This window comes from Geospiza fortis, unplaced genomic scaffold (genome assembly GCF_000277835.1).
Source record: "Geospiza fortis unplaced genomic scaffold, GeoFor_1.0 scaffold192, whole genome shotgun sequence".
Classification (NCBI taxonomy): domain Eukaryota; kingdom Metazoa; phylum Chordata; class Aves; order Passeriformes; family Thraupidae; genus Geospiza; species Geospiza fortis.
In genome coordinates this window covers 8109890-8125866 of record NW_005054315.1, presented here as the reverse complement: position 1 = coordinate 8125866, position 15977 = coordinate 8109890, and the positions used below count along the sequence as shown (strand labels likewise).

Genomic DNA, 15977 nt, shown 5'->3' with positions numbered 1-15977 from the left:
CTTTTTCAAAAAGTCTGCCTTCACTAGCCCATCCTCACCCACCTGAGCCCCCCAAAGACCAAGTCCCTGTTGTTTACCTCCAACCTGCCAATGCAAGAGCTAGGGAGTGCAAAGGGAAGCTAGTAATAGCCTAGTCCAAACTGAAAAGCAGTCCTTTACACACCCTCCAGTCAGTCTGTGGACATCCTTGCCAAAAAAGTCTTTAGGTACAAAACAGTGCCATAAAAAATAAAGGGGTGAGATGTACTGAGGGCTCTGGAACACACAGACGTCACATCTGGCTCAGGAAGTCTCTTCAGTGCTAGAGGCTGTGAGATGAAGTACTAGCATTTCTCTGGGCTCCAGATAATGTCACACCCTCTTCCTCCCCAGCTCCTCAAATTTGTCCAATTCAGGAGCCATTCCCAACAGGTAGTTTGTGTGAAACTGCACATTTTGGGTGGGAAAGAGGATTTTACACTGCAGCCACAGACATCTCTTCTGTGCCAAGCAGTGCCTGGGCCAGAGAACAATCTCACACACAGCTTCTGAACAGAGCAGAGCCAAACCCATCCCTGCTTTCCCTGTATTCCTTTTTCCACCTGGAATGCACGGAGGAAGGTGACAGTGCTGCTGGCTGCTCCTGCCCAGCGCTGTGCTCCCCGCCCCGCTGGTTGGGACCTGCGGCGCCGCTGCCTTGGCTCTGCCGGGCGGTGCATGGGGGACGTGAGCGCTGCTCCTGCTCCAGGAGCAGCTCCAGAGCAGGACGTGCTTGCAGGCAAACCCACTCCCCACCTGGGGATAGATGACTCAAGCAAGAGCTCAGAAATGTTTAACTCCGCTGTGCCAAGAGATTTTCCAGCACCAGATGCAGAAGGAACAGAGTGCTGAGCAAAAGGCAAACTGCAATCAGCAGCTGTCTGTCGAAAGGGGAACAGATATTGCTGCTAAAAAAAGGATGTAAACTCAGGCTGTCTTACAACTGGAAGAACATCAACCCTTACCGATGTTTTAGGACACATTCTCCAAGAGGAATTACCTCTTACTGTTCTCAACAATAAAATGAAGAAGCCTCTGCATTGCAGAATTAGCACAGACCGAAAATATTTGAAAATAACTGGCCAAAGCCAGCACTTAGGCAGAGTCAATAGCTGCAAAGTAAACAAGAAAATTACTTTCTTGAAAGCACCATCTGGTAAGGAGGCACCTCTGTGAAATGAGAAGCTCGTGATTCAGATAAAGAGTTCTGAACACAACCTTGTAACTGTCTACACAGCAAACAAAACACTTCAGTGTGTGAAGAGTGGGAGGCACATTTTTTGTACAGTTCCTTTACTTAGGAAAGTATGATTGATTTGGGCCTCTCTAAGCAAAACAAAACATACCAGAAATAACAGAAGCTCTGAGCCTAGACAAAACAATCCAAAATGAGGGAAAATGGAAAATCTTTATGCACAATTAATCAGAGGAATTGATACACTGCATTACCGAGGTCACAATATTGCAGAATTATAGAAGGAATTGATTGTTTTTTATGAATGCTATGATTATGCCACATTACTTCCTCAAACTCAGAGCATCCCTCAAATTCTATATATAAATTTGGAAAATGAAAAGCTTTCCAGGATGTGTAGAAGAATCAAATTCCTCAATTTGGGAAAAACATCTTGCCAGATTATTTTAATTTTTACCACTCAAGAATTTCTTGTGCTTTCCAAGTGTCTGCTAGTATTCAACATTGAGAATGAACATTAGACTACTTGGAAACTGATCCAATTCTTATGGAGAATTTACTCTGCCTGGGTGCAAATGAGCTTAATCTTGAGCTTTGTAGGTAAACCTGGTGTGGGGGCAGAGAGTCGATTCATAAGAACAGAGAGCAAGGGACAATAAAAACTTACTCTAAAGTAACTTCCTATCTTCCAAACAGTTTTTCCACAAGTACACATAAGGTTTGGGAACCCAGCACCTTAAGCAAACCAGGCTGGGTATTTCAGCATGCACTTTTCCTCTGGAATTTACTGCAGTCCCACCACAGAGCTCAGTGCCTGAGGTTTGAATGTTCCCTCACGTGCTCTCCTGCCCTCCACTTCCAGGAGACCAAGGAAAGAAAGAGCCAGGAGGAGGGGGAAATTACATAGCAATTTCTGGTTCTGGGTAAGTAACTTCTGTTTTCTTTGAACATCTCTATTTGAATCTGGTTTCCATTGGCAAATGAACTTTGGGTCTACAACATAAGACTTCGCAGATTTATTTAAAAAGTTGATCTGAGAGGGCTCCACATGAAGAAGCACTTCTTGACGTGCCTGTAGACAACAATGTCCTTTCCACAGTGTTTCTCTAAGTATGGGCAGGGCTCCAGGCAGACGCATGAAGGTATCAGGAATGAAGTCACCCTTCAGCAATGCCCCAGGTGCAGCTTAGGCTCTAAGTGGCAGAAAGCAAATTTACCTTGACAGTTTTGGTACACCTCTTAATAGAAGAGCTGTTCTCTGTAACACACACCATCACTGGTGCTTTAACTGGAACTATGAAAGACCTTGGTGGCAGGTTCAGATCTCCATGCAGCCTCATGGTGATAGATCTTCCCTGAACACAGAAGGAAATCACATTCGTGCTGGGCCCTTGCTAGGTGGACTTCCATTCATGATCTGATGATCTTCCTCCTTCTGCACAAGCCAAATAATTTCAGATGAAAGAAAATAAAGCTGGCACAGAGCAGTTAGGTGTTTTCTGATACCATGACTACTTAGCCACAGTAAATCTGTGTTCTCTTAACCAACAAGGGCAACCAGCCAGCCCTGTGAGGTACCCCAGCCACTAGCAGAAAACATGAGGTACTTGCTCCAGGGCAGGGCTGAGATTGAAGTTGGATATCTCTCCACTTACGATGATGGACACTATATTTCCTCCCTCCTTCTGCTAGATCTACTCGGATTTAAGAAGTCCTGCAGCCTGAACCTGCTCTCTTACTAGAGCTTTGGCCAAAGAATTGGCAGCTGAAGCCACCAGTCAGCAAAACCTTCCTGGGATTATGGTTTATTTACCTTTTCTCTTTTCTCCCTTGAAAAGAAAGCCAGTGGGTCAGCAAGGGAAGAACAAGATGTTGTGATGAGACGGGGCAGGGAATCACAGGCAAGATTAGGATGATGGGTAATGGGTCTCCTGAGGGCTTTGTGAGCTGAACTGAGAGTAGGAGGGTTTTAAGGTGTTGTGAACAGGTTGATGGGCTGAAGGGGCTACAGAGAGGTGCCTCCCTTTGGCTTTTGCTATGGTAAAGACAGATTATGCTCTTGTCACTTGCTGTATACCATTCTCAACATGCCATCCTCAGGTTTGCAAGGACACAGGCCTCTAACTTTAAAAATGCAGCTCTACCTCTGGAGCACACTGGGTAGAGAAAAGGAGACCAGAGCTGTTTCTGTAACTTTGTGGTGAGGTTAACTAGCCTGACCCCAACAAAAGCTTCTGTGTTTAAAATCCAGGTCCTCTCCAATATGGCTGTTGCACAAAAAGAGCAGCAGATGTTTATGAGAAAAAACGTAAGCAACATTTACAAGTGAAGACATTTCTTCCATGGATGCATGAAGTCCCAAATTTAGCAGACAAGGCAGAACCCCACATATGGCAGAAGAGAGCTATAAAAGTTGTCAGCAAGTGATATTCATCTCAATTTAGAAACAACTTGTTCCTACCATGTAACGTAAATGCAATGGAAAATATGTTTATCTCTTAGCTGCAAGTGTAGTAGGCACAGTTGTTAGAGGAACCAAGCAAAGTGCTGGCATGGATTCACTTTCTTTTTATTCTTTTTTACACCTGATAGTATCAGATTTTCTCCTGATGTTTCTTATTCTGTTATTCAATAGGTAACAGCTTCAAGCAAGTGCTGTTGGACAGAATTAAGCAGCATTATTTTTGGTTCCTGGTTTGATTAGTGATGCAAGACAACAGACCACTAAGGTTTCCACACTCTAAGAATGGCATTGCTCAGGGAAGCAGGCATTAGTCTGAGATGCTGCCTTTCCAGGGCTTGGTATCTATCTACTAGCAAAGGACACGTAGCATAAGGGGGAAAAGCTATTTACAGCTTCATGCAGTTACTTTACCTCTATTCTTCTCAAGTCTCAAGGAGCACGAGGATCTGGCTAATAAAAAGAAAACCTTGAAAATCTCCTTTCTTCAGTGAAAGGAATGTTGTTTCAAAAAGCTGTTGTCCAGGGTATTGAAGCAACTCAAGCAGCATTTACAGACACTCCCACATACACTTGCAACCTAAAAGAGCAGTGCTGTAACTGATGTTTGTAAGCTCAGACATTCAGTGCATACAAACACAAGGGTCAGTCAATCCAACACCAAAAGGAAAAATAAGGCTAGTATTTACAAAAATGCCTTCACAGCAGTTTTGTTCCACAGCTTAGCTGGCAGGAAGATGTAACTGAGGAACGTGATGTGCTTTCCACAATCTGGCTTGGCTTTTGCCTTCACATAACTCTGTTTGAGAAGAGAATATCCTGAGCTGGAAGGAACCCATAAGGATCATCGAAGTTTTGCTGCTGACAGTGTCCCACCCCCCAATACACTGGTGCTAGCCATGTGCAGTTGCCTTGCTCTGGAACACTCTCTCCCTCACGGCACCCTGAAGGTATTTTATTTCACTGGGCTTAAGACAATAAAGCATTTGTTGTTCTTCACTGTAACCATGTATTTTTTTTTAGAGCTTAGTTTACCAGGCCAGTCAGGTCATGCTTAGGGCTACAAAATAATCCAATAAGCTACAAAAGGAAGAGCCCACTTCATAATCATACCCCATCTTTGTCACAACCCACTCCTGAGGAAGCTGAAGGTTTACCTCCTCCATCCCAGCCCTTGCTGAGGGCTCAATTCCTCCAATCTTTCCCTTATTTTGAGACCCTCCAACCCTCCTTCAAATTCATCCCTCGTATTCCCACCCAGTGCCACAGTCTGCCCTGGGCGCCCAGCAAACCCCACTGTGCCACAACCTCTGCAGCCTCCTCCCTTCCTTGCACAGGGCCTAAAACAATTGCCATGCAACTCATGAACCCTAACATCTAGCCACTGCTTCTGGGATCCATCTGCTTCCTAAAGCCTCATCAGACCAACTATCACGCCTCTTTTGACAGCAGCATGTCAGTGGCTTGTTTCGTTCAGACCGTGTTCACCTCAGCTCTAGCTCTCAGTCCTCACAGTGATAAAGCTTTCCCCATGAACTCACACTCACATAAATTGAACCTGGTTTATTCCAAATATCACATAAATTAAACACATTTCCCATGAATATTGCAAATACACATGAAATGAACACTGCAATTTTTAAAAAAAGTTTTGGCTTTGTTTATGCAACAAGAAGTGCCAAATGTGGTTAGAACATGAACTTCTCCTGTATTTACTAGATACAAAAAGGTGCAGATTAATAATTTATATTTATACATATGTACACACTCCATTTCATTTCTAGCTTTAAAACAGTAAAAAATGGTTTCAAGTTTATCTACATTAAACATACTCATTTACATCTGGTCAGAAGCCCCAGATAAGAGTTGATACAATCATTTCACAACTGCAAAATTAAGGCGCTACCAAAATACCAGTTCCACTAGTGTAAAATGTAACAGGAATAGAGTGTACAGCTTTCTATTTATCAATTTAAAAGTGGACTGGAGAAGAAGGAAAAAGGAGCAGTAAGAAACATGACAAGTTCTACAGGTTAGAAGTACAAAGAGATCTCGATGACTATCAAATGAACATATTAAAATACAGTAGATAAAAGGCCTCAGTGGCAAACAATTAGTATGCTTCTGAAAGACAAAAAAGGTTAAAATATATATATATATCATTTTGTAGCTTGAAATTTTACAGGTGAACAACAGGTGTAGAGGTAGAGGGATTTTTTTTTTCTTTTTGGCCTCTTTACGATGTATAAAGAAGGGCCACATTCACCACAGTGAAAAGACTCATCATATATCCCAGCATCCTTGCTTGGACAGCAAGCAAGAAAAGTGTAATGAGCTAGAAAGGCAACAAATCCTGTCTATCTCTTCCAGGAGCTCAGCTCCAATGCTTCCACATGTACCTTGGCAACAAGTTACACCTAAGCACAGACTGGCTGTAACATGGACATTTCCTCTAGAGAGCAACGAGACAGCTTTTCCCATGAGGTACTACTGGATGCTGCAGATATTATATGGCAGAGGTGATTTGGTAAAAATGAAACTGGTACTTCCCCTTAAAAAGCAAGTACCACAGGGCAGTGGTGATTTTATCTATTTATTAAAGCTTTGCTATTTGATCAGCATTCAATGTTTTGGAAGAAATGTCAGCTTTGGGCTGCTAATATTATTATTTGCATCCATACACAGACAATTCCTTTGTTGTTATCATTTATCCAAAACATCAGCCACTGAAATATTCACAAACTGCTTTAAACCTTGACTAAAAAAAAATCCCTCTACAGTTCAGCTTTCTTTTCAATAACAATCACTCTATTAACTATGCAGGCCTTCATGAACACAGTAATGTCATTTCCCATGTAGAATGTCTTTACACATTACAGAACAGCAGTAAACAACCTCTCATTTCACAGGGTTTTCTGTCAGAAGTACCTCAAAAGTAGATATCTTGAAAAAATCACTTTTGCAGAGAAGAATATCAACATCAACATTTACTGAGGCAAAGCCAAGAAGACACTAACTAGCACCTTGATATTTTTTTTTCTTAAATGCACTCCTATCTGAAAATTAAGCACATATAAGATCAGGGACCAGCAATACACAAATACCATCAGCATCCTCTTCCAGCTAAACTAGTAACACTCAAAACTAGGCCAGACACACAAACAAGCAAGATTAATGAGTCTTGAAGAATACACAGCATGGAAAGGAATGGGAAGAACAGGAAGCTAAACAGAAAGGATTGCAAGATCAAATACAGTCCATCTTCTGGTCCGAGAATTAGTTTGTGAAATCACCCTTCAGTAGCTCAGCTGACAGTTGGCTGAAGACCTACTGACTTCTGACGCTTCCTCCCCACAAATACAACAATTCCTTATACTTCAGTGAATTCCTCTTCATCATCCTCAAATCCTGGAGGAAATGCATTCAACTTGAATTTTGAGTATTTTGGTGGTGGTAGCAGAACTTGCAGAAGGCTACTGTAGAGGTTATGACATCATTGGTTGTACATTATGCACTTCACAATTCAGAGAATACACTTACAAACCACTTAAATAGAAAAGGCGTGTTCAAGGTAGAGGCAGTTACAGTACATTCAGGGTATGTTACAGAAACCATTTGTGGTAGCCATTTGCTGAAAGGAAAAAAAACGGAATTTTTGTTTCCCAGACCACAGAGGTTATAACTACAATACCCAAAGAGAGCAGGTAATATATCCCAATCACTGCATTTTAATGCAGTTTTCTTCCAGAATTCATGTACAAAGTGGAAAAAAAAAGTTTAAATACCTCTTCATTGACAAATAAGGAGAAAAGAACTAAAAAATAAACCAGGCACTTTGACCATTTAGGTAAGCAGCCATTTCTTCTTACCAGACTTCTGTACATGAACAAGTCTTTACATTGGTCTTGCTATGCTTGCAGCACATGGAGATTCAAGTCAACTTTTTTCCCTGTTGGTAGTATCAGTTCTAGTTATACGAAACTATGCCAATTGAATTGGTAACACTGAGTTATTTCATTGGCAGTTGAGCATATGTTGATCATTTGACTGACAAGCGATCAATTTAACAGCTATCAACGTTAGATATTAACAAAACAATACATAAAAAAATAATCAAAGAGACAAATGAAGTTTAACACCTGACTGAAGCTTGCATTGAGACGTGCCTTTATAGGTTCGGTTTGTGACTCCTTTCATGGTGTTACTGTGGGCTGATTTCCATCACATACAGCAACTGGTACTAAACTACAATACTTTCGGTTTGAAACATGTTCAGTAGAGACCACCCCAATGTAACAGGAGGTCAGCAAGATACTGCAGGAAGGAGAGAGATGGAAACCTCCCCACTTTTCATCCTCACTGGTTCCACTGGCAGAGCAGGTGTTCAGAGTAAACTGCAGCATGCCTCCCTCGTACTTGGGGTGAAATCATTATTTCACAGCAGTGTTTATTATACTTAAGTGAGCGGCTTGGTTTGAATTTAGCAGTAAGACTGGCTAGGATTACTTTGGGTTTTCTCCTCAAAGAAACCTAAGTATATATTTATTTCCAAACATTTTGTATATGCTCATTCTGCTACAACATGTAAATCACAAAGGAGGGATTACCTAAGGCTACCAAATAGTGTGCTTATTCAGTAGCTATTATTCTTTCAGATAAACATCCTCAGATGCCTTGACTACAAACGGCTTAACCTGTTTTTTCCCTCAAACTGTTATTTGCTGAAGAGAGAGAGAGTGGGAGATGTGGGTGTATGACAGACTGCCTTCCAATTCACTAACAGAGAGTACTGCTGGCTTTAGTCCTCGTGCATACTTCTGCTGGGCAGCGTAACTCCTCTTCCATTCACTACCTTCAAGAAAGTCTAGGAAACACCTCTTCAATCCACTGTCCGGTTTCCTCTTCATACTGAGTGAAAATTCAGATCACATGCAGGCCAATGGCACTACTCTAGTACTTAACTCTCTTGGCTAGAAACATCAATTCTATCGAAGTACATTGAAGCAATTATCCACATCCATCAGCTACATTCTAAATGTAGCACAGCTCTGCAGAGGTTCCATTTTCACCAGGACAACAGGAGAGTGTGCAAGGTTTGGTGAGTACCCAGGTAACAAACCGATGCAATCGATGGATGCAGGACGCAGTCAGAAAGGGCTGTTCCTTCTTGAAGGAATCTTAAAAAAATACAAAAACCAACCCCTCCCCTTCTGCCCTCCCCCAGAACAACCTGTCATGAGATGTTTTTGGTGCCCACTCACAACCCAAGTCCATGTTATCTAGGTCTTTTGCGAGTCACAAATATCAATACACGCCGGATGGCGATGAGACGATCCTTCAGGGAGGTCATAGCCAGTATAGCCAGCTGAGCTCTGTTTTCCAGGGGCAACACTGCCAAGAGCCACCAGTACCAGGCAGGACCACTGGGGTTGCTCTGCAAAAGGATGGAAAAACACGCAGTTATGTATTCACCAGCCCAGCCCCATGAAGAACATCACCCTCCTTCTCACCTTCTATTTGCTAAGAAAGTCACCACAAAACAAACAACAAGTGAACACTTAATTGCAGGTGTTCTCTTTATCTGTATATACCATCAAGATTTATCTCTTCAGCTACCAAATTACACGGGTATATTGTTTACCATGCTTCATGCCAACAGATCAAAATTGAGTAAAAAAGAGTCTAGAATGTATAAACCACAGCAACAATCTGTCAGAAAACAGTCATAGTGTTAAAATTCTGTGTAGAATAAGGCTGCATAAGTAGGCAGGTTTTATTACCTGTGGCTCTGGTTCTTTTCCTGGCATAGATCCAAAATGATTGAGAATTTGCACTTTCATATTGTCTTTAAGTGAAGTGAACCAGGCAACAGCTTGATCATAGACTGAATCATGAAGGCGGACAAGTTCTTCATATTCTGGTCCTTCAACCTTGTTGTTAAAAGAAGGGAGATGGAACAAAACAGGTTTGATACCGTGGAGTCCATATGCTTCCCCAGAAGCAAAATAATGCAGTGACTACAGCTGTTCAAATGTCCTTATGTAAACCAACTGTGCCTAAGTCTCAGATTTCAAACCTGTGATGCTGGAGTCTTTTTACCCTCCCCTAGGTGTTCTGAAGTGATATTTCTTGGAGCAGTAACTGCCTCACTAGTATCCATTCTTAAATTCTGGCACAATAGAAGAATACGCTCTCTACTCCTGGGACATATTTATAATCTCAAACCCACAACCTCGGGTCCCTGTCACAGAATGACCTCTGGACAGTGGTACATTATCTGGCAAAACAAAACAAACACTACTGCCACCGAGCACAGAGACAGGGGGGCTACAGCACTTAAGAGACCAGCACTATTTTATAGAAGTGGTAAGGCCATGGTAGGACAGCCAAGGAGAAGGAGGAGGGTAGACACCTGAGCAGGTAGGAAGCAGGGAAAGTGATACTTTCCCAATACCAGAAACAGCCATGAAGAAACACCCTCATTGAAGCAGAGTGTTTTAGTTGCACAGGCCTACTATTAGCTATTAGGAAAAAAAAAAAGCATAAGCAAAAATCACTACAAATTGGTGATTTGTGGGGTTTTTTAGGGGGTTTTGATTCTGGATTTTTGTTTGGAGTTTTTTTCCCCTTTAACATGTGCACACCACATAGGCGATTTCACTCATGCTACTCACTCAGGTACACCTCTGATCCACCTGCTCTATATGCCCTTTACAACCAAGGAGAAGCAGTTCTAGAGAAGAATTAATCTAATCTTAAGGTAAGTATCTAAGAGCATGTAAAACAGGTATCTTTGGACTGAGATTTTTGACCATCAGACATATGGATGTAGGGCACTGAACAGACACCAGTCTCCACTGTGAGACAAGGTAAATCTCACTCTAATCATGAAAGGTGGATCTCTGGCACCATCTATAAACAATGTCTGCATACCTGAGTTCCACTACTCTTCACTAGGGATTTAAACAGAGAACAACCCTCACTCTGAGTAGATTGCCTATTCCAGCCTTTCACAGGGAGAGGCACCTCCATGAGCTCAACCTTTCCTGCCCTGGCAAACAACTGCATCACCCTACTCAGGTTAGAAAAGCACTGCTAAGGCTTTACAGACTTTCACTTCAACTGTGAGAGTACTCTAGAGCTATATGACAGAACTGACTTCATCAACCAGCAGGAGATTACTGCTAAGCTCCATGTTAACAGCTACCAAGGTTTTATAGACACAGTCTAAAGATGATCCAGAAAGCATGGCCAAAAATTCAACTTTTGGTCAACATCCATCACAAACACCTGCCTTGATGCAGCTTTGCTAAGAGGACTACTTTTTTAAAATCTACTTCCCTCTCAGCATTTCTCTGTTCTCAGTCAGCTCTAATGGATGCTTGTACAGGGCATGGTTAACTACCTGTCGCTAAGAATTCATTTTAAGAGCAGACTCCCACATTTGTCTGAGGACCTGTTCTGTAAATGAGAACTTGGAGGACATATGAAGTGTGCCAACTGTCTGTTCAGTGCAAGAGAACAGTCAGTTCTCTACCAATGGGAGCATGTGCTTTTAGAAGGCTTTAAATTCTGTACCGGTTTTAAAATGTTACTCTGACCTCACCTACACACCATGACCTCAGCATCCTAGAAGCTAATTTGAGATCCATGAAAGGAGTGTAACACTTTAAGCAGAGATAATTATAAGGGAAGAAAGGAAGAAAGGGAAGGAAGATACAAAGTTTGTTCCATGGTTTTTAAAACAGAGTTTTAGTGAATTTGTAATGATTATTGGCTTAAAAATAATGCACAGCTAGCTTGAAATACAACAAGGAAAGGCTATTTAAGTGAATCCAGCAATACATGGGTATGAACAACTTTGCACCATAGATCACCTTTTTATCTTCAAGATACTCGATGTTTGCTGTGTTATATCCATCTCGCTGGCCATGGCTTAAGACCCTAAAACGACGGACACCAACTGTATCAACAACTGAGCGTCCATCAGGAAAAAACTTTACGTCCCTGATCTCTAATATACAGCCATGATCTGCAAATCTGAAATGACAGAAGGGCATAAAAGTGGAAGTCATCAACAAGTGTTTATAGACATCAGGACAAATACTGGGCCTAATTCACCATTTCTTACTTGAAAGAGGATTTTGCTTTGGTGACAATACATTTCTGCTTATTCACATAAGCCACACAACCCCCACCCTTTCTGCCTTCCCTCAGAGGACCTGGGCAGCAGCATTTTCAGGGCAGGTTTATGGGGTGGGAGGGTTGGAAAGGGACAGGAAACTAAATGAAGCATGTTTCATGCTGGGAGTTGCCAGCTGCTGGTGGCAAATTCATTTGGTTTGCAAAGAAAACAAGATGGGTAAAGATACTGTAAGGAAAGTACAGAAAGTGAGGAACAAATGCATGGCTGTGAGGGCTATCCCCCTACTCCAAGGTGTAAGCAGAAGACTATAGGCTTTAGAAGAAAAAAGCTATCTGTATAACAAGTCTTTTCTTGCATTTGTTTCCTTTAAAAAAAAAAAGTCAAATCAAACTCAAAATATTCTCTTCAAAAAACACTTTTATATCCACTATATTTAAAGTTGTAATGTGTTTTAATCACACCCTGGAAACAGGCACGAAATTAACTTTTACTTTATCAAGCTTACCTAACTCTACCTTTGTGGTGCAGTGATTTCACTAGAGAGGCTGATTGCACAATGACTTCACCACAATACATTTGCAGGTCTACAACTCAGCCTACTTTTAAGCAGGAGAAAGCACTGTATCTAGTCTCAATCTCAAGATACCAAACCCTACAGGGTCTGATAAATTCTTCATCATGGAAATGCTTGTTTTACTAGGGCTTGGTCATTTCTTACAATGGAGTGATGAAGAAATGACTCCTGTTTCTGCTCTACCAGAAATCATGGGTTTGGGAGGGGTGGGGAACAACTGTTCTCTCCCAGCCAGTGTACAGGAAAAAATCAGGAAGAGCAGGAGGAGCAGAGCTGCACACAGCTAAGTCCTGGTGCTCTACCAACAGGACTGATTAAAAAAAGCAAGTCTGTTAGTTTGTTATAGCAATATTACACTAAACACTATTTAAACAGCTACGTAACTATTGTTTTTAATTAACGATTTTAGTGACATTCATACTGGCTTTAGAGATTAATACAGAAGTGATGATTTTGTCTTTTCTGTCCTTAGAGGAGTTACTTTTGGGTAGACAGGGACCTGAATCAGAGAGACAAGAAAGACCTGGAGACAGGCATAAAATGTGCTGACAACATTAAGAGCTTATATTCTTTTACCAATTGTAAGTTAAAATGGAGATGTAAACCAGAGGAAGGTAATGAACTAAACATGCTCTGTCACTGTGTTTTTAAAGGGAGGTATGTATCCATGTCTCAGCAGATGAGGCAAAACAAGTTTCCCCGCTTCTTGTACTCCCAAGTTGATTTCGCAATTTTGAATAAACAGAAGAACTTCTTTACTTGTGTAAGAAGCTGCAACAGCCTGGCAGGTGTCTGCAGATTAAGGTTTCCTGCACTTCAGTGGTTTATTTAAGTCATCACACTCAAAAAGTTTAATTATTTCAGTAAGTCAAAACAGACAGGACATAGAAATCTAACCATACTGTTCATTTTAAAATACCCTTCATTATGCTATTTAACAAACCAATTATTGTGTTTTGGGGATTGTAATGCCATGGCTCTCTGTATTATTACACCTGATTCCAAATAAATTTGGCTCTTCCACAAGCCTGCAGGAATGTAAGGAGAGTTATCACCCAAGTCCTAGGGTATTCTGTCCTCACTCTCCCAAGTATACGCTTCCAGAAAATTGGTAATAGACCTGAAAGGGACTGTGGAGCATCAGCTGCTGCTGGAGTCTCAACTCCACTGAGTGCAGTACTGACAGCATGCCAAATGGCATTGCAGCACAGCCACAGCTGACTGGAAGCTGCAGCATCTCCTGTACTCTTACAGCTACCTTACTGTCCAGTCTGGGAGAAAAATAAAATTTCCCTCCCTGCAAGAAGCATGGAGTGGACAAGGAAAGGCTGCCAAGCCTCAGTAATGACTGCCCCCTTCTCAGCTCCAGTGATGATCATATACAAAAATGCTGCTCCTGAGGACGCCTGTCTAGTGTGTTCTTAAAAATTCCCATGTTCATCATCCATTCTACAGCCTGCCAACGTAGCTTCTGCAGTCAGCAACTATCGCATCTCATAAGGCAAACCTCTCAAGATCACCTCATGCTTCTCTCATGAGCATGGTCTCAAAACCCCATTATCCGTAAACATTTAAACTTGAAGGCTTTAGTAGAATCAGAGGATAGTTTTGTGTTGTAAGGGACCTTTAATCTAGTCAGTCTCTGCATAGGGAGCTGGAAACACATCAGTGTCAGAAGTCACAAAAATGAATGAAAGGTATGATCATATAGAAAGACAATGTAACCCACTCACTGCAGATAGTTTAGACACTGCAACACACCAGTAAAGACAAACATTCAAATTCAACATCCAGCAGCAAAACAGACTTCTCAGCCAAGTGTATACTTTGTCTCATTAAAATGATACCACTCTTTCAGGAAAGCTACGGGAGGTCTGAATGTTTTGTCTTATTTTTGTTTTGTTTCTTTTTAAACTGAGTAGACAGAGGGGGAACCTTACCCAGACAGTCAGTTTTCACTGGAACAAACAGGCCAGCAAGCTTTCCAAACACGCAGCCAATTAAATGCTATTTTTGGAGCCTGTAGTAACAGGATGAGTTGCATTCTTGCTATTATCCCAACAGGGGAGTAATAAAATTACTTCTTTGTGTAAAAAGGAATGTTTAAAGTTCAAAATTAAGAAGTAAGCAACTTTAGTATTGGTTCATACAGGACTGAAAGGAACCACAGTGGTTTGGGGAGACAAGTATACTGTGCTGCAGTATTCCATTAGCTCACAGCAGCCTCTGCAACAATAGGACATTCTCAGCTCATCTCCTTACCCTTTTAGTTCATCAGCTAAGCACATGCCAAACTGCTTGGTACCAGTTTCCATGCATCTTCTTATCATTAGGCGATAGCGAGGTTCAAAGACATGGAGTGGACAAGGGATGGTAGGAAAGGCCATAGTACATACGAAGATGGGAACATCTTTATTCAAACTGTAAGAAAATTGTTAGAAAAAAAAAATCACCTTTTTCTTCTGGGTGCTGCTATATTCAGCATATATCTTTAATAGAAGACAAATGGCTTCCTTAGACTCAATCTTTGTAAATGCATATCTCTCTGAGGTTTGCTATTTTCATAAGACAAACAATATTTCAGGACTCTTCTCCTTAATACATTAAGTAAACAATCCCTCTAACCTACTTCCATAAAAGAAAAAAGTCAAGAAATAGCCAATTTCCCAAAAACATGCACCCTGATACATCTTATACACATGGCAAGATTTTGGTGACAACTTTTCACAGTAATGAAGTACTTAAGACTCAACCATGTTCAAAGCAAGATGGCAGAGAATCCCCAAACTCAGTAAACCCCTTTGATTTCAAAGCCATTAATCCGCTTAATTTTTTTCAGGATTAACAGCATGTTTTCTTTTGCTTTTTAACTGAGATATAGCACAACATTCACAAGTCACTGACAAAACTGAACTTTTCCTGACCTGAAGTATAACCCATTGATAATTTGAATTCTACTCCCAGAAAACCCCCATTGTAACTTCTAAAGCTATTATGTGTTTCATAGGAAAAAGCAATTATCTTCATTTTAAGAATATTGTTTTGCCTCTCCACCATTCAAGAACATTGTTACTTGTTTATCTGCAAAATACACATCAAAAATACAAAACATCGGGCAGGTTCATTTACAAATTCATTCCTTTGGTGCATTTTCATAAGCAAATTAATCTTCTTCAGTAATTTAGACTGAAGAATACATTTTTGTAACAGCTGTCAGTAGTATAAAGAGAGCCTACTTTGACAATTCCTTCATTTCTTCATCATAAACTTTCTTCCTTTCAGATAATTCCTCTGGCAAATAACGGACTATCAGCTCTTCTGTAAGGACGGTCTTCTTGTAAGTTCTGCTTGCCAGAAACTACAAGGAACAGTCAACTCTTAAGTCTGGTAACAAGAAAACATGTAACATCTCTTCCTCCCAGCCCATTCTTCCCTGAGGCTCAAGTGCACATTAGTAAGGACTGTACAGATTCCTTACCCTTTTAAGCCCCCAAGCACCAAAGCTTCCACTTCAGCCTATGTGGTTCACCCCACTGTCCTTTTAACCCCATCCCCTTTTTTGGCAAAGTTGTACTAGCAGGAA

The 15977-nt window shown here is 41.2% G+C and overlaps 1 protein-coding gene across 1 annotated transcript in view; it reads right to left on the bottom strand.

Annotated features, from left to right (window-relative positions):
* Positions 1–5222: 5222 nt before the first annotated feature.
* Positions 5223–15977, bottom strand: part of LONRF2 (LON peptidase N-terminal domain and ring finger 2) — a 32995-nt gene continuing 22240 nt past the window's right edge. The window contains exons 8-12 of the mRNA XM_031056165.1: positions 15631–15752; positions 14657–14815; positions 11552–11714; positions 9455–9604; positions 5223–9108 (exon numbers count right to left, since the gene is read on the bottom strand). Coding sequence (XP_030912025.1) covers positions 8950–9108; positions 9455–9604; positions 11552–11714; positions 14657–14815; positions 15631–15752 — 753 coding nt within the window. The 3' untranslated portion in view covers positions 5223–8949. The remainder of the gene's footprint in view (positions 9109–9454; positions 9605–11551; positions 11715–14656; positions 14816–15630; positions 15753–15977) is intronic.